At 32.7% G+C, this 25,520-nt stretch overlaps 2 protein-coding genes across 3 annotated transcripts; one reads left to right on the top strand and one right to left on the bottom strand.

The window, feature by feature from the left end:
- The first annotated feature begins 3,903 nt into the window (after window positions 1-3,903).
- On the top strand, window positions 3,904-5,198 carry GATA15 (GATA transcription factor 15). Of its 2 annotated transcripts, none has more exons than XM_086444167.1 (3): window positions 3,904-4,308; window positions 4,497-4,592; window positions 4,696-5,198. In XM_086444167.1, the coding sequence occupies exons 1-3, from the start codon at window positions 4,288-4,290 to the stop codon at window positions 4,948-4,950; spliced, it is 372 nt and encodes a 123-aa protein (XP_086300293.1). In that variant the 5' UTR covers window positions 3,904-4,287; the 3' UTR covers window positions 4,951-5,198. The 2 variants fall into 2 exon arrangements, with proteins under 2 accessions (XP_086300293.1, XP_086300292.1); XM_086444166.1 differs by having other exon boundaries at window positions 3,904-4,409.
- A 5,575-nt stretch (window positions 5,199-10,773) lies between these two features.
- Window positions 10,774-11,807, bottom strand: LOC147402496 (hydroxyproline-rich glycoprotein family protein). Its single transcript, XM_086444165.1, has one exon. The coding sequence runs from the start codon at window positions 11,583-11,585 to the stop codon at window positions 11,076-11,078; it is 510 nt and encodes a 169-aa protein (XP_086300291.1). The 5' UTR covers window positions 11,586-11,807; the 3' UTR covers window positions 10,774-11,075.
- Window positions 11,808-25,520: the final 13,713 nt, after the last annotated feature.

Below are 25,520 nucleotides of genomic sequence, written 5' to 3'. Positions count from 1 at the left end.
CCAACAACACAGACATCTTGATTTCATGAAAATATTCATACTGAAAAGATAAGAAAATGTTTTTTTGAGCACCCACATTTAAAAATAAAATTCATCGATGAAAAAAAAAAAATATATATATATATAGGGAAATGTTCAGCACCCTAAGTTTTACCACACACTTTAACAAACGTTTTTTGTCCTACATGGGTTAGAAGTTTTGGAATGAGTTGATTTTTGGTGAGGATGATCTCTATGATTAGAAGATCATCCTCCCCAAAAATCAGCCCATTCCGAAATGTTTAGCCCATGTTTACACGTTGAAAAATCGTGGACCGTCCATTTTTTGTAAATCAATTTTGATGGGGTTAGAAGTTTTGGAATGAGCTGATTTTTGGTGAGGATGATCTCCTCACCATGGAGATCATCCTCACCAAAAATCAGCTCATTCCGAAACTTCTAACCCATGTAAGACAAAACGCGTTTGTTAAAGTGTGTGGTAAAACTAAGGGTGGCGAACGGGACCCATATATATATATATATATATATATATTATTTAAAACTCATAGAATTTTAAAATATATATATTTTTTAATATGACAAATTTTTTATGGATAGACTTGACATAAACTCATAGAGAAATTCTTTTATTTATTTATTTAATTAATAATTATATACTTCCACGTCAACGTGCGAGAAGTCCTTCGTATTATATGCACTCTTTTTTATTTATTATTTATTTTAAGAATAGAAAATTACGCTCTTTACCCTTTTATGTTTTTGGACAGATGAATCGCGGGGACTAGATTTTCAGATTTAAGGTCAATTTGGTCATTTAGAAACCCGAGGGAGGACCACTTAGGGGGCGATTGATTCAGCTTCTTAAAACTGCTGTCAGCTTCTGCTGTCTGAATCTGCTGTCTGAATCTGCTGTCAGAATCTGAAAAGCTGAAAAACTTGTTTGATAGAGCTTTTAAAAACTGCTGTGCTGTTGACTAGAATCTGACTGTGGACTGTTTGATACAGCTTCTAAAATCTGCTGTAGTAGGGTAAAATGACCAGAATGCCCTTAAGGTTGATAATGCAACCAGAATGCATAAAAATTGCCAGAATACCCCTATACATATATAATTACACTAAATATATATATAAATATAATAAAATTATATAAAAAATTAAAAAAATAATTATTTTAATTTTAAAATGTTTATAAATCTATAAAAAATTATAGAAAAATTTATAATTCTATAGAAATTTCGGCAGCATCTCCTCTTAAAAATAGACATATAAAATTTTCCTGATAAACAAAATACCTGCATAATACACAATTCAACATAATGTACGCAGAATGCATCAAAAATTACAATGGTGGCCTAAGCTTTGAAAAATTACAATGCATATAAAATTTGACATTATTATGCATATGAAAAGGTATCTTTCGATTTAAACCTTTAGTTAGTGTAAGTATTTCAAAGTTATAATGAATACAATGGTGGCCTAAGCTTAATCCAAGTTTTCTTAATGTCAAAATCGGAAACATCACACACATTAAATTGGAAACAATTGGATTGGATATTTCTAAATGAGTATACTAGTACAATAGAAAGAAAAAAAAATTGTTAGAGAGGTAAAAATAGTTCAGGTTGCAAGGAGGATCTACCAACCCTATTGCCATGTAATGTGCATTGGCAAAACCTATCACATACTTTACAAAGCCCAAAGAAGGAACCCCTAAACTCTTTGTAACTTTTAGACAAAATGAACATACGGTTGCCAAAATAGAATTAGGCAAAGACTCCTTGCCCCAAATGTTCTTCTATTTCTTTCTTTCTAGATAGACCAACAAACTGCAAACAACAACTCTCCAAAAGAGTCCCATATTTAGCATTAAAATAATATCTGAGCCAGCTAATAAAGAAGGATGGAATTGAAAAGGGGAGAGTCGAGTAAATGTCTAAAAGAGAAAAAAAAAAAATGAGACCAGATACTTCTAGTCCCAAGGCAATGGATGAGGAGGTGATTGACACTCTCTTCACATATCATATAGAAAGTAATGATAATTCACCTACAAGCAATATAATTATCAACAATTATGATTCTTCTAAAGTGGCTGAACAGAGAAAGAAGACCACTTTAGACAATTAATATCAAACTCCTAAAAGTTTCCTAAACTAACATCATACCCAAGGTTACTAATTTTTTATTTAATCCCAACGAAAATAAACAAATCATATAGATAATTCCACCATAATTCTGCATCTTGTTTGCTTTTTGAATGAAGCTCACTCAAATTATTTCAAATTGTACAATCTTGAGATCATTGGCATCAAACTTGAAGCATTCAAAAACAGAAAAATATAGCCACATATTAAGAGATGAGATTGTACAACATCATTGAGGCAGTTAGAGACCTATTAATCATGGTAGTCTCTCACTTATTTGCAATTCTAGCAATGGCTAATGTTGAGGACCATGCCACCTACTATTCAAAGATCAATGCCAAATCTGAAGTAATCCTATTTTCTCCAAAATACAAACATAGGTTGATAAAAATTAAAAACCCAACTCAAACTATTTTTCTACTAAATACAAACACGGGTTGATAAAAATTAAAAACCCAACTCAAACTTATGGGGAATCAATGGTCAAATAAAAAAACCACAATCATCTTAATTTTTACTCCTAGTTTAGAAAGTAGAAAATTGTTCAGATTAATGATAGTTGGATTATTTACTGAAAAATAAAAAACTAAAATCATCAATTTTTTTTAACAACTAACGTCTCAATAACTGTAAGATGAGTTTCTTTAAGTTTCGATACTAAAAAAATAATTTTATTAACTCCCTCCACATTGATTATAGTTACAAGCTCAAAACATGGTCTATTAAAAATATCATACTTGAAGCAAAAAAATTTAAACATGGAGCAAAGGCAGTTGGAAACAATATCCAATGATAATAATGGTATCTTACATTTGAGTCATCAAACTTGTCACTTTTATCCATAATATAGAAATGGAAAATGGAAAAATATTAAAATGGAAAAGAAAATAAGTTGGAAAAAATTTCTAACAAATAAAATTTCTATTAATTTATTTTTTAACAAAAATCTACCAAGAAATTAGAACACTAACAGAAAAATTTCTGTTAATCCAACCTTTAATACACAATTTCATCACGAATTATTCACACAAATTTAGATCGATATACATGTTCTTTTGGTAATAAAATTCTATCAACAAATTAGAACCCTAACAGAAGATTTTCTATTCAATATGCAATTTCGACAAGAATTATTCATAAAAATTGAAATCAATTAGAGAGAGAGAGAGCTCACAGAGATTGGAAAAATGGGTTTCGATCGGAAAAAGGAGTAAACGGAGGGATTGATTTCGAGTCGTCGTCTTCAATGCCGTCAATAGCAAACGAGGTCGTCAATGCCGTCGATCTTCGTCGCTGTCTTGATCGGGGTTGAGTTCAACGATAAAGGGTGTCGATCGATATGGGTTTTTGAATTTCAAATCGTTTTTCCGCCATCGTCGTTGATGGGTTTCACTTGAACGAAGTTAGCGTCGACTTCGGCGTCGTCGATATGTTAGATCGGAGCTGGTGGTCGTCGTCGTCGATGAGTTCAGTCGGCTGCTGCTGAGGAAATCGATGGGTAAGAAAAACCCTTTCGATGAACGAAGTTAATATCGCGGACAGAAGCTGTAATTTCTAAATATGTCGAAGGGTATAGTAGTCATTTCACTTGATTGCGTTTAAACGCGGTTGCGCGAAGCCTCTCTCGTCCGCTTTTCAAAACAGCGGTTAACATTCGTAAATCGCGTCAAAACGCAGCATTTAAAAGCGTTAACAAACACGCAAAATATCGTCAAACGCCGTTTTTCAACGCAAACGCTGGAAATTCCGCGTTTTGAAGCGCAATCAATCGCCCCCTTAGAGTTTCGTGTCTCTAGACTTATGATTTATGATTTCCCACTGTTACAAACGTCAATTAAAGGGTTAGAGGCTCTAGACACTGTCTGTCGGTTCTTCTTCACCTCTCTCTCTCTCTCTCTCTCTGCATGTTGGTTCCTTCATCGAGTCGCCCAAGTTCCTTGACCCTGGTCCACCAAATCTCTCTCTCTCTCTCTCTCTCCTGATGGAGAAACTTTTTGCTGCCAATGGGTTCTGCAACAGATCTCTTTCTTAATGCAAGATTGTTTCTTTCACCAGAAATCTGTTAAATCTGTCTTTATCTCTCTGAATCACATTTTGCGCTGTTTCTCATTCCTCGATAGGCACTCACTCTGTACTCAGGAAATTAATGTTCTCCGTGTTATTCAAGGTATGTTTGTAGCTTAAAGAGCTCACCACCTCAACCACACCTTTCTCGATTTCTTTTACATCTTCAAGAGAACTATAGAAATGATGGATCTCAGTGAAAAAGTGAGTCATATATATTTTTTGGGTATTTTATATCTACAAATTTCAATGTGATTTTAATATTGATCTACTCTTATCTTTCTAATACAGAGATCAGGTTCTGAAGACATTAATGGAAAGAAGAGTTGTATTGATTGCCAGACAACCAAAACCCCTCTTTGGAGAGGTGGTCCATCTGGTCCTAAGGTGATTTACAAAACCCCATTTTTATTTTTTGCTCTTTGATCTTTGATCTTTGATCATGTTTTAATCAATGGGGGATTTCAATCTTTATCTCTCTGTTTTTTAGTCTCTGTGCAATGCTTGTGGGATTAGATACAGAAAGAAGAGGAGGGCTCTTCTGGGTTTGAACAAAGGAGAAACAGAGAAGAAGAAGAAGGAAAGAAGTAGCAGTTGTGGTGTATCAATGAAACTGAGATTGGTGGGTTTGGGAAGTGAGGTGTTATTGCAGAGATCAACAATGGAGAAACAGAGGAAGTTGGGGGAGGAAGAACAAGCGGCCGTACTATTAATGGCTCTGTCTTGTAGTTCTGTTTATGCTTAAAAAAGAAACCCTAACCAACATATCTTCCATTTGCCTTTTTGTCACTTTTGTTGGAACCCTTTTTACTGTTTTGTGGGGTTTTGGAAAGAATTAGAAGTTATGTTTTTTTTTTGATGTTTTAAATTGTGTTTCGAAGAGATGATCTTCAATCACCAATCAAAAGAAACAGTGCCCTACACATGGTGTAGGATGTAAAATCTGATATGGGGATATATATGGAAATTTGAATATTTTTATGGCCTTGGTGACCTAATTTTTTTGATCATGATCTTATGTGATGGTTAGTGAAACCGATCTGTAGGAAGCATGTAATGCGCTTTCATCTTAGGCATTGGTTGGACAGCTAATGTCCCTCCTGTAAGGCTCATTTAGGGCTTAATAAGGTCGGTTTAGATTAGACAGACATGAGGTTCTAATCTATCAAAAAGAAATCACTTTAAAGTTCTAGGCAAAAATTAGGTATAAAGATACAAGTAAAAGTTCGATGTTTGTCGATAGGTGAGTTCGAGGGCTAGGGGGGTAACGTTCCTTATGAGCTACTGAGCTCTGAGTTAGGAGACTGTCCTTAGTTATGAGCTGTGTCTCGAATTCGTAGTCTAATTAGTAGCTAAAGTGAGAGTTGTTTTTTCTGTCTAGTACTTGAGTTATAAACTCTTTCTTAACTAACACTTGAGTAAGAAGCTCTTTCTTAATTAATTGAAGTAAAAAAGTCAGACTTGAGCCAATTTTGAGTATATCTATATCCAAATCCAAATTTTATTATCTGAAATTCGAAGCTTATTTAGATATTACAAGATAAAATTATATTTGAATCATTTTGCTTTCAAGTAATCAAGATCTGACCCAATCAAATTACTTGATTAAAGTCCACTCAAATAATTTCGAATCAATCAACATTTTTTTTTTTTTTTGTGCTGTATTACTCTATTTTACAATTGTAATCCTTTTATTTTATAAGAATTCAAGTTACATTAAAGTAGTAGAAAATGATATTTGAAAAGAGTCACGATTGATTGATTTTCGGATGGCCCCTCTTACACACACCCCAATAAGCCTCTTAATGTAGCATAGGTTAGAATCATAGATTTTTCCCTTGAGAAACATAATTATATATCCTCATAAATAAATGCAGTTGTGTATCCCGAGAAAAAGAATCAATGATTTTGGTACATACCACGTACGAGGTGTATGTCAGAAAATCATTATTCATTTGAAAAATATAATTTTTAAAGTAATATATCATTTAGATCTAGGTGAATACAATCATAGACCCATATCTGATTTGAATCCGACTCAGGTCAAGGGATATCAAATCATACTCGACCTATTTTTTTATTCAGATCTATTTCAATGGTCTAAAGCAGTTATATTCCAATCACTAGAATTTTGAATAAAATTTAACCCATTTTATGCACTCTTTTTTTGGGCCCTAATGTTTATATACAGAACATGTTAATCATAAAATATACGGTCGAAGATTAATTTTTTATTGGTCCTTTCCAATCCTTATGTTAACAACTAATCAAAACAGTACTAAAGTGGAATCCTAGACATCAAATTTACATGATACTTCTATATTTGATGTTCTAAAGAAAAATAAAATAATAATGAGTTATGTATCCTCAAAAGATATGTTTAACAAAAGTTTTAACCATCCACAAGTTTAATAAATATACATTCTATAGGGTCTTAGTGAAGACTGATAATTTTTTTTGCCTGAATGGCTATGTGGGAGATGTCGGACTGTGTCATCAATCGTAACGAGTCATGAACCACCACCATTGGTAAGTTGCCAGTAACAAAAATATAAAAATCACACATTGTAAGATATATTTACATGTGAATCACCCTATAGTTTTTCTCATACAAATGACATGTGGCATCCATAATTATTATTTTTATATCAAAATTATACACTTAATATTATTATTAAACATGATTATTTGGTCTACCATGAATATTATTAATAAGGTGTTGAGTTTAGTACCACATCGGACACAAATTGCCTTGCCTCTCTCCTCGTAAAATCCTGGGCCTCTGTATTCATTGTTAATTTGTTTTAAGTTGGATCCCTAAACTTATCATGGTATTAGAGTGAGTTTTTTTCTTCTCCACGTCACCTAGATCATATAATATGGGATACATGAATCCTTAATTTGATGTGTCAACCGAATGTAGATATATCAAGACAAATCCATCCAATACTAGCTAAGCTGTTCAATTGAGAATGGAGAGAGAAAGTTTATTGGTTCGTTTACGCAACCAAATTTATAAAATAGGGTAATATTGTTGGGCTTTTAGAAGTTGGTTATTGCCGATTTAAATAAGTCTCGACCATTTTTTAAAGAGACTATAAAAATGAAATCTCTTTAATGAGAATGTCTTGATTTATTCATTCTCATAATTTTGAATTCGGAATGAAAGGGTTCGCTTAGATCATTAGCAGTAGGTAACACATTCCCTTCCTATGTTTCTATTGCATTTTATCTCATCGTTTCACATTCTGTTATGTGATATTTGAGAATTATCGTCAATACCTCAGTGTAGATCCGGATAGTCCTTTATTCCATTTGGGTTATTTACAACTAGTTAATTCAGAATTCTCATGTATACTAGTACTACCACCAGTGCATCAAAGATGCAGTCATCGATTCTCCCAAGATGTCACAATTACCACGAGCAAACATATTAATACACTCTCTCTTTATCTCCAATGAATTAGAGATTTTACTCTTTTTTTTCACTGCGTTTCACACTGCACAGACGAGGAGGTGCACACATAACTATAAATGCTTTTCACTTGTATCTTGAGGAAACCTAAGGCCACCACATCAATGTAGTATGAAACACTAGTTAAATTGGAGTTATGAAATCACAACTCATTCAGACTAATAAAAAGCTCAACCTTCAAATTGGAACAAAAGAGCCCAAACAAGTGCTAGAGTTTATTTATTAAGAAGTCCAAGCTATTTTAAAAGATTTTAAAAGCCCACTTACAAAGTATGGCAATAGATATGACAATTTTCTTCTAGTCATTTGTTTGATAATTTTGTGGTAGTCAATTTTAATGCTCCTCGGGCTTATTTCGAAGGAGTTTACTACAAACATTATCAGGGTATTTTTAGTTTTAATTGTTTGATATGTGTATGTGTGTTAATAGAACAACAAATTTGCTCTTCTAGAGTTGTTTTGCGTGGCTTCACGTAATAATTTTATATGAAACCTTCATATCAAACTCGGATCCCTAGAAATTAATCTGTTAAATATATAAATGAAATACCTCTTTCATTTATGATACTTTTGTTACGATTTATGAAGTGTGATGGTACTGGTCGACAAGGAGTTATTATTAATTATTCCAATTTTTTTTATAGGAAGTTAAATTAACCCTTTGAGCATACGAGTTTTTGGATATAAAAAAAAAAAATCAAGGGTTCTCTTCAGGATGTTTAAGCCAATGTATTGAAAAGAGAATGAATAGGTTAAAGAGCTTGAAGATAGTGAAATTTGGGGAGGGAAATGTCAAGGGTTTTAAAATTGATTTTTGGAGAAAATTCAATGGTTTTGAAAATTAAAAAGAAATTTTACTCGATTTGACTAAGTTTATGAGTTGGTTTGACAAATTTGTTCTAATGAGTTTTCTGATTGAGTCAAGTAAAAATTCAATCAAGTTGAGTCAACTTGGTGAGCTTTAAAACTAGAGTTGTGATGAATGCTCGCAGTCTGTACGCGGTTGACATGGCAAAGGCACAAAACCATTGATATTTTTCTTTGGGATATACAAAGAAAAATATATACCCTTACCACATCAACCACGTACAAACTGAATATGATTTATTACGTGCATTCATCATTATTCTTAAAACTATGATGTTTAACACTATAATTATATTAACATATTTTAGCTTAATTGAACGACCAAAATCTTAGAATGAGTAGTAAAATTCGATCTTCAATAAAAAATGTGACATCCTTAACGTTATTTTTCGGAGGTACTCTTAAAGGGGAATGATCCATCTTATCTTAAAATTAAAATATGGTGGTTAATTAGCTTTCCATTGATTATAATAACATTTTGCTTGAAATAGAAGCTTACAAGTGTGGAAGCAATGATTTTATTTATTTATTATTCAACCCCATTTTTTCAAATCCGAGGACATGAACAAGTCAAAAGCAACCTATCCAACATACTACGAAATTTATGAAAATCAACTTATTGTCCCGTTATTTTGGACAAGACCATTAATCTTTAATATGGGAAGATACTCATGTTTTGAATTTGAAAAATATTTCAAACGGTATTATTTGAATCTAAAAGGACCTAACTTCGTTGGTGTACCTTCACGTTGGGCATTTGTTGACATAGACATTCACCCAATCAAAGTGGGTGGCCTAGAATAGCTCCTTATAATAGGATTGGCCGACCCAACAAAGGTGACTTGACTTGCAGCCTACAAAGCTTTGGAGGTCAGGTTTTAAGTCCAAGATGAAATTTTACTAGGGATTTTTTCCCCCTCTACTCTTTCAAGTGGCATGTGATATAACCGTAGATTTTTTTCTCGGGATATACAATTATATATCTCCATATACATGTGCAATTGTGTATCTCAAGAAAATCTAAGTTTTTATCACATGCCACGTCTGAAGAGGGAGGAGGGGGGAGTAGAATATCATTATTATTATTTTTTTTAATATGAGAAATACCCTCCAAATGCTTATTTCTAAGATTTATTTAATGCATCTTAACAAGACACATTTTGCAATTTGTTCTATGATCTTGAAAATTAGATTTAAGTTAAAATGTCATATTTTAAGGTTATTTGGTTAATTGTCTTTTATATTCATCATTTTTTAAGAAGTTACTATAACATGGTTTTAAGCTCAACTAGATTGGATATTAAGGTGATTTGTTCACAAAAATCATTGGAATGAATTGTCAAACCAATTCATAAACTTATTGAGTTAAAAAAAAAAAAAAAAAAAACTCAAGCTTCCAAAACCTTAATTTTTATCCCAAAAATCCAACTTAAGAACTCTTGATATTTCTGCCATAAATTTCACTATCTTCAACCTCTTTATAACCCTTTGTTTACCTACCCAAAATTTCATGTTTTCAAGCTGTTAAATTTATTCAAGTTAAGCTTGTCTACATCAAACCTTACCCTAACAACCTAACAAAAATTGTAACCCAATTTTGTTACTTTACCCAAATTGGAGAAAGTTTCGTAGAAAAAAATCAGGAAGATTTCACAAAATGGAAAGCATTGAAGTTTCTCATTTCTTAGCAAAATCATCTTTGTTAGATTTGAATGTCGACGAAAATAAATTTTGAAAAAGAGAAGCACCCATCTCTTCAAGATTATCATTTTAGGCAAATTAACCACAAATCATCAATTTTATCATCTAATCTCTTATTTGGAGAAATTAAAAAAAAAAAAATTGGGGAATTTTGTGACTAATGTTAACAAAATATGAACCAAAACAAATTCCATCTGACTATTGAGTTTGATTGATACCCAATTACCCGATCCGAACTGATAAATCCAATCAGGTCATATAGGGTAACCGATTTGATCCGACCCATTGTCACTTCCCACTATCGTTAGTTGGACGCATAAAGTAACATTAAAGACTTACGTCTGCCATGTGCACGTTCCAGAAACTCGTCGGGTGAGCGGATGGTCCAGAATTCGATTCCAACTCATTATTTTTCCAAAAAAGTAAAGTAAACTTTCTCAGAGATCTGTTCTCTTTCCAACAAAAAGTCTGATCGAAAGTCGAAATCACAATTCATAAAGTCGAAATAATTAAAAATAAACAATATTGAAACTAATTAATCATTAACACTTAACATTAATAACGAAATATTGTAAAAAAAATTCCTTATTTTTTTGTTACATAAATGACATAAAAAACACCACAAATTATTTTATAAAAAAAAAAATTACAGATCAGTCTACAACAGATGGAAACAGAGAGTGAGGGAGAGAATTAAGCCCCTACTTCAGAAACGATGCCCTCATCTCTGGTTTCCTCCTCCTTTGTTCTTCGAATGCCAATCGAGAAGGGCAATTTGGAGAATTCGTAGATCTGCAATTATACAGAATTATTCTAATAATAATTAACTAAAATAAACAGAGGAAAGCAAGACACATAAGGGTAATTAAGGAAGAAACAATGGAGTTCTTCAATTGAGGTGAATTTGAGGGAGGGGGAGGGCTATAATAGTAATAAGGGAAATAAGGCACGATAGGGTTTGGTGGTGGCGGACCAGCGAAGGATTGGTACGGCGGAGGGTAAACTGTGCCACCTGTGCCACCGCTAGGAGGCGGAGGAGTGTAACTGTAAGAAGGCTGAGATGGAGGCGGCGGAGAGTAGTAGTAATTGCCAGAACTTGGTGGAGATGGTGGTGGAGGACAGTTGGGAGAGTCAGATGATGGCGGTGGTGGTGATGGTGGGGGTGGAGATGGATTTGATGGTGGGGGTGGAGAGAGGACTGGTTGACATGGGTTTTCGCAGGAGGAGCACATTGTGCACGTGATCTGGTCTTTTTTTGTTGCTGTTAGGGTTGTTGATTTTGTTGGAGAGATGAGGAAGAGAAGGAGGAGGAGGAGAAGAGAGAGTGGGTTCGCCATATTTTAGAAGGTTTGGGGTGTTTGGAGATGTAGATAGAGATGAAGATTTGTTTAAAATTGAAGTATTTTTAGTGGAAAAATTGAGAGAGAGGAGAAGAAAAGGAAAATAGAAGATAAAAAAGAAAAAAAAAAATTTTGAGAGTGAGACTGTGCGGTAGATGGGTTTGTGGGCAGAGATAGTGAGAGAGATGATGAGTGAGTATTCTTATGTGAGATGATGAGCGTACCATACTATTACTAGAGGCGGGTTTTATCTTCTACTCTACACCACGTCTTTTTTTCGATATAATATTTATTGACAGCTGTCATCTACCACAAGAGTTGTGTAAAAACTGTAAATCATAGTTTCAAGACTAGAGTCATGATAATATGACTTGCCAAGTGGCATACTGAATCGACTTACTGACGTGTACAAGTTTAGTAATGGTAGATTTATACATCTCAGAATACACCACGATTTCTTAGGGATACATATTTTTTCTTTTTAAATTTTAAAATATAATCATGTACCTCGAGACATATAGATCTACGATTTCTGAACTTATCACATTTAGGAATTGATTGAGTTTTCCAATTGGTGAGTCACATTATTATGACTCGTTTAGATTAATGACAAACATGACACGCAAAATCGACAATCTTGCTTTGAGACTCTTGACATGTACACAAAATGATGTATATTTTTTGTTTTGTTTTATATTTAAAGAAAAAAGATATTTTTGCACTACCACGTCAACAACGTCAATTTATTGAGATTCAATAATAAAACGAAGATAAAATGATGCACTAAAACATACGTAGCCTCTATGTGGTTGACATGGCAAGAATATAGTATAATAGATATTTTTTCCTTGAATAATGATGAATGCCCACGATTTTGGTACGCGACGGTTGGGTATGTTGCAAGGGCACACAATTACACATCTTTCTCATGTGTGTCTTGATGAAAAAGATTTGTGGTTCTATGCCGTTGCCACATTAGTTGCATATCAAAACTGTATTCATTCATTATGACTAGGACTAGCAACGGATCAATTCGGTATCGGATCAATGCCACTCCAATATCAATTGGTTTTTTTTTAAAGATATATCGATCTAATTCAAACGGATTAATGAATATATGAATCAAATTCAATCCGTTTCATTTCATCCTTAATACAAAATCGATTTGAACACAAGCCTTATTTTCAAATTATCAATTTAAAAAAATTTAAACTTTTAAAAAATCTATTTTCCAACTACAAATATAAAGAGAAATAATAATAAAAAAAGATTAAAAATATTTTATTTATATGTATTTATATGAAATTAAGAATAAAAAAAATTATTAAAATATATTCGGATTGGATTGGAATAAATCTGAATCCGATATGAAATAATTTAAGATCTAAGATTTCAATCTGAATATGATTTTTCATATGTTTTTCAAATTTGATTGATTCGAACATCAAATATATTTTAAATTATTGTCAGTCCTTCATGACTTTTTTCCCTTATCTATCTCAAAGAAAAAGATTTACGATTCTATACACTTTCCACATCACTCATGATTTTAGAATCAGTCGTGATGTATGCACACGATCTTCGTACATGGTAAGGTACATGACTTACGTGGTTAGGGTATAGAATCATTAGATTGTTATCCTCGGGATACACAAGAAAAAGATGTGCAGTCATGCACCTTTGCCACATATCCAGCCGCGTACCAAAACCACCGCGGGCATTCACCATTATTCTTCTGAAACGGAGCAAGGAAAACGTACTGGATGTGTATGACGTTGACGGACGTCATAAGTGTACATAAACATTAAACATAGTGATTTGGTTTTTTGGGGGATAGACATGGAGAAAGATCTACGGTTCTCTACACTTGCCACGTCAATCACGTACAGATAGTGTAAGTTTTAAGCGAGTTATATTATGATTTTAATGAATCGTCCACTGAATTATTGGCACGTGTATGATTAGAGTTATCTTCTTATGACGTGGCAGTGGAGCGTTGTCGCTTGGAAGCCGCACCACGCACGCCGCACGTTGTCTTTTCAAGTTGTGAATGTGAACAGAAGAAAAGATGTGAAGTTCGAGATGATATGGACACGTGCATAGGAATTTAAATCTGTCAATTTTATATATTTTTTACCTGTCAGAAAGTTTGACTTTTGACTATTACTCTACTGTCGGCGAAATCCGAGTTTTTTTTATTTTATGCATTGGTTGTTTCCATAGTGATTTGTTCCAGTCTGGAATTTGTGTCCACTATTATATTATGGATCTCTACACACGTCACTACATGAAACGTGGGTTTATTCTCTTGGCTTTAACGTTTTAATTGGTCCCCACTCGTTGACACGTCAACTACCCAATAACGTTTTTTGTTTTTCCAGAAAAATATCCTCCGTTGAACCAACGGCTGTAATGGGAGTAGAATCCTAGGGATTGAATGGTTTTGCAGTTAGTATTGGTTTCTAGGTAAAACTGAAGGCTTGTGTCTCATCTGTGGTCGTAAGTGAATGTTTGATGGACGGGTCTTGATAACATGTGCCCTAAGGCCACACGTTAAAGTGCAATAAAGACACCCGTGGATTATTTGATAAAAAAAAAAAAAAAAAATTTCTTTTAGGATATTTACGGCACAAAATTCAATTTCCCTAAGTGTAATTTTATTCATTTAGGGGGGGTCTTGAATCAGCCTATAGTTTTTTTATTTTATTTTATAACATGAGAAATTCGATGATGGAAATGTAACCTTCGTCTTCACTAACTAAGGTTGGTGGCACCTTTCTCTAACCTCTTAATGCTAGATTTTTTTCTTAATGATTGGTTTTTAGAATTACTATTGCCACACCAACTTTTACTAATACGACTCTAACTTTGTGCAATTCTTTGGTGATTTACACGAGAATTGTTGTGGCATTAGTAAAAATTGATGTGAGAATAATAGCTCTCTCATTTATACATAAAACCACATGGAAACATACGATTAATATGTAATGAAAAACATAGGTTTCTTAAGGTTGTTTTAGCCTGATTTAAAAGTCTTTATTTGATTGTTTGTTATTGTATTAATTCCAAAAATTACAAATCACAAAACAATATTTATTTAGAGAATTGCTATTGAAACCCCAACTTTTACTTATTACATTTCAATTATAAACAACAAAAATAAATGAATGATTAAGAATAAGTAGAAATTGGGATGCGAATAGAAACTCTCTCGTTTATCCTTTTTGCTTGATTTCCATTTTTTTTTTTTTTCGAATTTTATACGAGCCTAATCATAATTATAAACAATTGCTGAAATTATTAGAACAAATGTTATAGTGTTGGGATTTTAATTTGAGCCAAACTATTGTAATGTTTGATCAACGTGTCTTGATCCTTAATTGGGCTGTGAGAAATAATTTAAGTAATTGAAATATGATAAATAAAAAGTTGGGGTGCCAATAACAGTTCCTTTTATTTATTTATTATTGATAGATTAATCACATGATATCAAGCATTTATGATATAATGAGCCAAAAAATGTTGCCTCCTAGTATGTTTAATGGGGTCCATAACTCCCCCACATGATGGAACATGAGGTAAAGAGAGCAGAGTTTCATATCGGTCGATTACAACAAACGTACATTTCCAAACTTAAATAATCACATTCTTAATTTTATTAATTCTTATTTTATATGCGTACCCTAATGTATGCTAAATGACAATTAAGAAATAATAGATGTTAAATTAAGAATTAAAAAATATGATGAAATACAATATTAAAAATGGTGCAAATTCTGAAAAAAAAAATATTGTAGCAATCCCATCTAGTGATTGATTAAGAGAAATAAGATTGAAATGGTTTGATCTTATAGAAACTAAGACAGAAAAAAAGAAGAAAATTACTTAAACGACCCTCACGGAGGTACTTCTTTTTAAATAGTCTTTAAGTTTTCAACCGTAGCTTGATATGACATTTAGTAAAATTTTCTTTTCTAAATGGTCCCTCATTATTTGGCGAACTCACCACTTTTTTATTTTCTGTCGAATTAACCTGACACTTTTTATTTGCTGTCAAGTTCCCAATTTTTATTGTCGAACTCACCACTATTTACTGACGAGTTCACCATTTTTAAAATAAAAAGTGGTGAACTCAATACTAGTAAAATTCACCCATTTTCAATTTTCGAATTTTTTCAACTAAAATACATGGAAAGATTGAGTAAAAACTTGAGATAGTGACTTGTTTAGATGATTTTAACGTACAAAAATCATTCTTAATCGATTTTCATTCAAAAATTATGAAAAAAAAGAGTGAAAAATTCTAATTTTTTAATATACATCTTCAAAATATTTGAAACAATCTCTAAAAAATGATTTTTTCTACATTCTTAAATCATTTTCGACATAATAGAATCTTTGAAACTCATTGAGATGCAAAAAAATCTATTTTTTTTTATTTATGAAAGTGAGAAATTCAAATGGTTAGGACATTCAATCATGAGAAATGTGGAAGATGAACTCCAAGGACTGTTAATAAATTCTTTTTTACTAAACGGACTATTAAGAGACCGTCTAAAACTTAGGGACTAATTAGAAAGAAATCCCTATGTGAGATTCCTTCTAATAATTTTTCCAGGAAAAGATGTAGCTCTTGACAAGATTAGATATTAGAACAAGTTTCATTAGATAGACCATAAAAAATTCGACACTATTTTTACTTGACTGTAACCAAATTTATGCGCCTTGAATTGATTATAAAAGGTTTGATATAGAGGGTTTTTTTTTTTTTTGGGGTTGGGGCCATTGAATATTCAACGACCCCTGGATCATGACAACTTGTCACTCAAGAAATTGGTGAGAAAGAGATTGGTGTCTAAGCAAATGGTTGACAGCTTTCTCCATTTTGGCTTTATAAGAGAGAGAGAGAGAGAGAGAGAGAGACGATGAAGACTCCATTTAAATACAAAGAATCTTACACTTTAATCTTTTGCTTCTACTCTACTTCCTTTTTCTCTTTTTCGTTGCCAAGAAAACTAAAAGTCTTGGATGTATTATTTAAGCTTTTTGGCAAGCAATGCTGGATCTAAGGCTTGAATAGGGGGAGGTACTATTTTCACAAAAAGATGAAATAAAAACCTCACCCACATGGTTTTATCTAATATATATGCAACACATGTTATGCTGTTATGTTGTCATGTTGAATATGGTGGAAGGAGCATAGAACCCACAATTCAGGTTTTACAAACACTGTTCATTCCCCCTTTACATTGTCCATCTCGAAATTGTGTGAATTTCTTGATGTTAAACATTTGTAATCACTTGAACAAGTCGTTTATTTATTGTAAGACTTAAAAAAATGAAAATTATTTTAAAGAACACATGTCATCTCAAGATACGAATCAAATTATATTCTTAATTCATGATATGTTATATTAATCGAGAAGGAATGGTCTACTCCCATGTCGAATATAGAGATGTGACTCGAGATCATTTTTTTTATAAATGAAAAATACATTTTTAATTATAATCAAGTACTGACCCGTGGATGAACCATCAACTCCCTAAATGTGAGATGACCGTTAAACTACATGTGCTCGAAACCTTGATTTTTAATAGAGATACAAGTTAAATGCAAAGATTAGTAAGAAAAAATTGCTTGAGAGAACGCCTAGCAAAGAAAATATGAAAAGAAAACAGTAAAACATGGTATGAGGTAGGATTAACATACGTTCTAGAATACAAAAATCACAATCTATCACAAAAATATCGACTCAAATAACTCATAAAACTTGATAAAAGCATCAACATGACTTGACTAACATCAAAGTATGGAAAAGAAATAAGAAGGAAAGAGATGACGTGCAATGTAATCCACCTACCATGACAATAAAAGCAATCATCAATGGCGGATAAAGTAGATAATTTTATTTATTTATTTATTTTAATTTTTCAAAAAACTTTACCACTAAGACCTATATCTCGAAGGGAGGGTGAAAAGCATACATTAAAATAAATTCTTCAAATATTAATCCACTAATTGAATTAGTGGGTAAATAGGCAGTAGGGTCAATAGAGAATGATGGTCCTCAGGTCCCCTCATCATATAATGCCATATTTCTAATATTCTTTGAATGTGAAATGAGTTGGGGGAGGTTGGGTCATCAGCTTTGCTCTATAAGAAAGATTAAAAGAGTCCCCCTCCAAATAATTCCACAACCCTTGTTTCCAAGGCCAATGGAGGGCGAGTTGGAACCAAAACAAAATGTTGGGCGTCACATCATACGCCACTATTGCCTAAGGATCCGACAAGGAATCTTGATTGGTAAGCAACGTGCATCGGCACTTGGGGCCCACTTGAAGATTAAGGAAAGCTAAGGTTTAGCGAACTTTATTGCCATTATCATGTAAAGCGACCGACGTAATACGTATTAATCAAATACTTTATTAGGATGGAGAGATATACAAGTATGAACTTACATATATTAAAAGTCAACAAAGGTTGACTTGTTGCCATAAATAAGAAAATAAAATAAAATAAAAGAAGAATTTTAAATCCTATTTATTATTATTTTCTTTTGTAATTTTGATTTTTCTAGTAGCAAGGAGTGATTAAGATTATTTATGCCTCTTAAATCATTGTAGTGATCGAGACTGACAGACAGAATGAGTGAGAGATATCTTGAGTAAGTTGCTATCTTAGAAGATTCATTCGATTTGTTTAAATTGACATCAAAACTTGATTTGACTTTTTTATTCATTAAGATTTTTTAGATCCCACTCTTCGAGATGTGTAGAGTCTTTGATCAAGCTTGGTAGATCTTGATCCGTCGAATCATTTGTTTTAATGGATGTTTCTTCAATCATATACCTCGGTTCTTGTTGATGTAGTTGGCTCCGAGCCTATGAAGATTTGAATGAAGAAAATTGAGAATTCAATGTGGTGTCTGTCAAAGATCCTCTGAAGATTAAGTTAGAAATAACAATGAAATTTGAATGGTGGATCAAAGTATGATAAATGAAGAAGATGATAAATAATGAATCTCAGAGAAGTGCCTGAGATTATACTTGCTTTTTGTGTTGTATAAAATTTGAAACCCCTTCCTTATTTTGAGTGGGGGTTTTATAACTTCATGTCTAGACAGGTATCACCACATGATTTACCCAGAAGTATAAGCCAAATAGGTCATGAGCTAGTTGCATTTTAGATTTTCATTCCCATGCTTTATTAATGATAGCACTTGAGTTTGATTTGAGGTATCTCAATGCATTGATTATTAAATTAATTTGAACTTACTGTTTGGGAGTTGGTGAGTTAGAGAACATTATTGTAAGTGTTTCTTCGATACATAGTAAAAAATTTTGCATTAAATTTAACGATTTGACTGCATAACCAGGTCTTGTTTTTGTCTTAGAGTATTGTGCTTGTCCAACCTTTACTTTGACTTGTTCCTCCTTATCTCATTCAATTTCTCGACTATCTAGAGCTAACTCATTGTTTCACCCAAGTGTTATAACTTCTTGACCGACTATGTAGTTCTCTAAATCAAAGTGTCTGAGGTTAAAGCCGGAGTTGTGGGTCTAGGTAGGACATGTGTACTTATCTCAAGGTGTGACAAAAATGGACTCCACAATTATCGCATGCAAATATTACTTGTGATGTTCTAACATATGATTTTCAATCCCAACTTCTCTTCTCATCTCAATACTCATTGCGGTCGAGATGATTGAAGTGAGTCAAACGATTTTCACCATCATTTTTTGAATAAAATTGTAAATGAAGGATCTAATCTGCACTAATTAGTTAAACTCTGGCTCATTGAAAAAAAGGAAGAAGAAGCAAGTTAAATAAATAGCTAAGAAGTTAGAATAATCTGCTCCGTGGCCTGTGATTCAAATGCCAACTCTCCTTTTTGTGATTCAAAAAATATAGGTTTTGACAATCAGTAGATACATTTTGCTCTACATTGAAATATCTTAGACGAGATATGGTAAACGCATATCCATCACATGACTCGCCAAGGATTCGAATGAAAACTCAATCGAGTAAATCAAGTTTTATATTTTTTTCATATAAAATCATTTGATTTTAATAATTTAAATATTTGTTACTTAGATAAAAATAAGATTTTATGATTGAACAAGCATCCATCCATCAACCTAATAATAATAATAATAATAATAAGGCAAGAACCATGTTTTAAAAGAAGTGGCGGTCCGAATCTTATTTGAACTGTGATAATAACTAATGGAATAGATTCCATACTAATGAGTGCTCTTACGTGAGACGGTGACGATACTATATATAAATGAGTAGGCCCTGATTATACTAGAAAAAAGTAAGTTGAAAAGCCATAGTGCACTAGTAATAAACTCCAACTCTCCAAATAAGTCAACTCTCCCTAATATGGTATGGGGAGGGGAGACTGGGATAAAGGATGAAATAATCTTTAAACATATGTTGAAGTGTTTATAGGTAGCTCTAAGTGATCAAATGTCCAGTAAAAAACATAATTGTAGTTATAAATATTAATGGAAAGTCCTTCAAGAGTAGTAGTTGTAAGGGAAATCAACTTCTGTGGTACTCTAATGGTGTTGACTGTTGGGTGTCGTGAAGACTGAAGATAGAGTTCCCAAAACTTAAAATAAGAAAAATGCTAGAAACATACCCTCTCTCCGCCCATGTGACACAAAACATTTTCTATACGAAGATCTCTCTCACACAAATGATTTTTTGTGGGAAATTACTTGGAAGACCCTGGATAGGAGATTTCTTTTTAATTAGTCCTTAAGTTTTGGGACTTCTCTTTATAGTCCATTTAGTAAATCCTTTCTTTCTAATCCGTCCCTAAACCTCACTCCCCATTTCTCACGATTGAAACACCGAATGTGCCTTAACCGATCGAACTCATCATTTTTATTTTAAAAAAAATAGTATACTCTTTAGGCCCATTGATTCATAAATGTTTTGCTCCATTTTGGTAGAATCATACATAAAAATAAGATTAAGTGGATTAACCATGTCCATGTGATGGTAGTTTTTACTCATCATGAGGTTTGATTTGTAATTGACCCAATGGCATATTTATAGAGCCCATGATGTATGAAACATTTTAATTCATTGCTGAATTAGTCAATTTTTTTTAATATTTACAAAATGGCCATGCACTCCTTTTTTATTTTTCTTACTTTTATTTTATTTTATGGGAAATGGTTATTTGATGCCTTCCCTCAACCATGGTTTTAAAACTTGGTTTCACGTCTTGTTTAGTCCATGCCAGATACCGAGTCATTTCGAACGAGTTTGAAATGACTCGTTCAAAATTTTGAAAAATGAATGTGAGGTTTTAAATCTTGTCTGAAAAATTGATTTTCTATCTAGTTCATGCCTAATAGCAAGACGACTCAGGCGATACATCTCGGTCTCGGACGAGTTTTGAAATCATGCCTTGAACCTACGTTTGAGATATCCCCAATTTTATTAGATTGATGATGTATCCTCTTGACCATAGTCTTTTTTGAGACACCAAAGGAAATTTTACCAAAATCCCTGGTCATCAACCTCTTGCCTAAAGTTCCTTGATTTTATTTATTTTTGTCTTAAACCTCTTAAATTTTTAAATGAAAACTTTACTTTATTTGGAACCTCTTTAATTTTTTATCTCAAATAATCTTCATTTGTCCATAGGCCCATCATCTTCAACTCTTGATTTAGTCGATGAGTTCGTCTATGGTAGAAGTTTTTGTTTTTGTTTGAGGAGTATTCCCTCAAACATTTGTAATCACATTTATTTTTATTTAATACACTTTTTTTCGTTTAGTTAGACATATATAATATTATTTAGCTATTTCCATGTGTGATGTATCTTACATATTTTGAAGATGTTTATATATTATATACCTATAAATTAGAATATCATATATATTTCATTTATGTATAACCTAATATTTTAGAGCTACTATTGACACCCCAAGTAAAGATTAAAACACACTATTCAAACATTACAAAGGTTTGGCTCAATTTTTACTTATCGCAATAGTTTGTTCTAGCTGCACATTTGAAGAAAAAAAAATTCAAATCTATTTTACAATAATGGAACACCATTTCATTGAGAAATTCAAACTGGGAATTCCAACGACGTGTCCGACTGTCCATTGCTCGCTTAGTATTTTAGGCTAGGACCTTGACTCGACTCGTATTTACTATTCTATGAGACATTACAGATTGGGCCGAATGTTTGAACCCCAAACCCAACATAGTCTTTTATCTCCTGAAGCCCACCTATTTGGGCTATATCTTGTAAGTTGGGCTGGGCCTTAATTTAAATGTGAATAGGTTACCCAATTTACCTATACCATTCATAAAGTTTGATCATTAGTCTTTAACGATCCCTTTCCCCTCTTTTGAGATCTTCAGCAACACTGTCTAAAGGACACGAGTGTGAGCTTTTTGAGTACAAGAGAAAACTCAATGATAGGTAAGACTATATGGATAGCTGTAAAACAGTTTCATTTAAAAGCTTAGCCCACGTGTAATGTATGATAATTAGGTCTTGTTTGGCCCAGAACCTTGTACTAAGCCCAACCCAAGAAGTTTGGGTCATTTAGAATTTTAGATACAGCCTTCCGCATTTTTTTTTTTTTTTTTAAAGATTAACTGGGTTAAGGCCAGACCCAAACCAGCTACAACCTTAGGAACCGCGAACCACTACGATCCTTATCAAGGATCGACAAAAGATCAATAGAAGAAGAGTTACAATTCAGCACATGGCAGCCAACAACGGGTTGCAGTGCTGCAAGGAAGTCAGCAGCCCTGTTAGTTTCTCTGAACACGTGGGAGAAAATAGCTTCATGAAAAGGTGTAATTAACCTTAAGATAGGCAAGTAAAGGTGATGAACATGCCAAGGGGGATTTCACACATTGTTTAGGATGTTAACAGCAACAAGTGAATCAGATTGAACTTCAATACGAGTGCACTGATGGGCGGCAGCTAAACGGATCCCTTCGAGGATTCTTTGTAACTCATGATGTAGGAGGGATTTGGGATAAGTCCATTCCAACAAGAGCACCTATCATACTGCCCTTATTGTCCGTGATAATAGCTCCATAGCCACCTCTCATGGGGGAGAAAGTACCATCCACGTTTAGAGTCCACCAGCCAATCTGAGGCTTTTTCCAAGAGCAATATGTACCGCCTTCCGCATTTAAATAATACTTGAGACACCCTTGTCTTTTCAAACTGACTACATACCCTTTACCACAGTCTTCTGTGAGAGACTAATGAAAAATAACTTTATTGCCTTCGTCTTCTTGCAAAATCCCTTTATTTTTTCTCCCCAAAGCCCATGGTCTCCAACCTCAAGATTCTCTCTCTCTCTCTCTTCCAACCTATAAACCACAAGAACAAGATAAGCTTTTAGGGAAGGTGAAGATGATGTTTTTAAGAAGAAAATCAAGGGTTTTGTGTGACATGGCAGATCCAATGACACTCAATTCCCCTCCACTTGTAAGAATTACAAACGAAAAAAAAAAAATCTTTGTGGGAGCAATAGTGACACATTTTATTTTTCATCGTAGTTATCTGTCGCAATAACATATATATCTTTTAAATTTTGAAAATTATTGTGGGTTTATTTATTTATTTATTTTGGATTCAATAACGTTCTCAATTATTTATTTAAACATCCTAATATCCTTTACTTAAACTCCCCAAAAGCCAAGATAAATAAATAAATAAGAGGCCAAAGGTCAATTTAAGCAACTTGTCCTTGGACTGTAGCCGTCTCTAAGAGACAAAGAGATTTGATTCAAATACATATAGTTGTAGACATGATTCCAATGGTATATATTTCCATCACAGAAGATAACCAAAGAAAGAAAACAAAAAATTATAAAATAAAGTTTAGTTTTATTAGTTTATTATTTTATGTATAAATCCAGCTTTTGCAAAGTTTAATAAATAAATTCATCTTCGCCTGGACTGCTGAAAGGCAACACAAATCGATTTTGATTGTCCAAACGTGTAAAAGCCAAGTATCTTTGTCAATCTCTCTTTACTTAAATACTTTGATACATTCTTCATCATCAAAGTTTTGATACACATGTTTGTAGATAACACATTTTGCAAAGATGCCTGATTTGATGGATTAATTTGGGATGATATGGAGGGAATAATTTGGTGGTTGAGAAAGTGATTGGTAGAGAGTACCTTACATTGTTGTGGGGTCTAATTTAGTTATAAGTAAAAGTGTCTATATTTGATCAATTATAAAAAAATGATAACATGTCAAATTGACTAATTATGTTGACATATTCTCGCCAACTCAAAATACGTCAAAGTGTCGGTAAGACCAAGTTAGCCCATGCCGCTCTTTGGGATTCAGGGTTAAAAGCAAAAGAAAAAAAAATATTTTTAAGGTTAATGTGGTAAAAGAGAAAATATAATAAATTTAGAGAAAATAAAGAATCATATTAAAAAAAAAAAAAGTAACACCACTTCCATTTATATTTATGGTTCAGATCTAATTCAAAAAAAGGAAAAAAAAATTTGTTTTTTTTAAACCTGATATGAGTCTTTGAAAATGAACGGTCATTAAACTCTCAAATTTTGAACAATGGGATTTTACTTTATTATTAATGTGGCGCTCTTTCAATTGTTCAAATGACGTTACAAGGAGTTACAAAAAATGCGTGTTGCAGAGGATCTGGTCCCTATCCTATCACCATATCCTTCTATTTATACTTGCTTGGATTAGTTCCAGGGTTCTACCTCTCACGGGGAATAGATTTCTACTAGATAAAACTTGAATCAATCTTAAACTACGAAAATGAAATTCTTACTCCACACAAAAGCCATAAGTTCATTTTGAAATTGATACAAAATATCTCATTTGCTCATCTTACAATGGCCAAAATGCAACTTGACTAAAAATAAGGACATCTTTGTCTCATTGCAACCATTTAATTTTGTTTCTCATGGTGACCTTGTTAATAAAAGTTACCGATCACATTTCTCATGGAAGAAGCCAAGTACTGATTTTTTTAATACATCTTTTATGGTAACTTTTATGGTAAAGCAAAAGTAGGTAATTTATGTCATGATGGCTGCAGTTATAATTAAGAATTTAGTTGAATGTAACTTCACACTCTGACCATCATTCAAGGACGATGGTTGTACGGCCATTGTCACAAAATTCTCTCAATTTTTACAAAATTTTGTAAAATTATCCCAATTAAGGATTAGGTGACTAACTTGGGCAAATAAATGAAATAATCAATAATTTATTAATTAATCTTGAAATTTAGTAAAAAAATACTAAACTATCACCTTCAAAATTTTATGTTCTTCAACATTTAAATCTCAAGAACAACAAAGGGTTTTTAGAGAAGTTGAAGATGATGGATTTTGGTAAGAAACCTATAACTATCATTGATACATATTCCAAAATTCTCCTGAATTTTTTTGAAACATTTTCTAGTTTAAACTGAATTGAGCAATCACCAAAAAAATATTGAACCTGCATTTTGTCAATATTGTCGTGGCCCCTTACATGGTTAATTCTTTGGGCCAATTGATCCATGTGACTATCCCAACCCTATATATATATATATATATATATTTCTTCGAAAGAGAGCTTCTATTAACACACCAACTTTTACTTATAACACTCCAATCTATATGTAAACATCCGTCTAACTTCAAAAGGATTGGTGCATTGCAAGTAAAAGTTGATGTGCTAATAGACTATATATCTTAAAGAATCTCGATATATTATTTAAAAATAAATAAAAATAAATTTTTTTTAATTTCATCATGGTATTTAAATTAGGAGAAACCCAAGTCCTTGAGATAAGGCTTTATTATTGTTGTTCTACCACGTTATTTTAATAAATATTAAAAGGCTCGTAAGGTTATCTAGAGAAATTTTTTGTTTGTTCGGCCAAGGAGTATC

Source organism: Akebia trifoliata, chromosome 5 (assembly GCF_017979445.1).
Source record: "Akebia trifoliata isolate Shusen 1 chromosome 5, ASM1797944v1, whole genome shotgun sequence".
NCBI lineage: Eukaryota > Viridiplantae > Streptophyta > Magnoliopsida > Ranunculales > Lardizabalaceae > Akebia > Akebia trifoliata.
The sequence above is the reverse complement of the archived record's forward strand: the minus strand, read 5'-3'. Positions and strand labels throughout refer to the sequence as shown.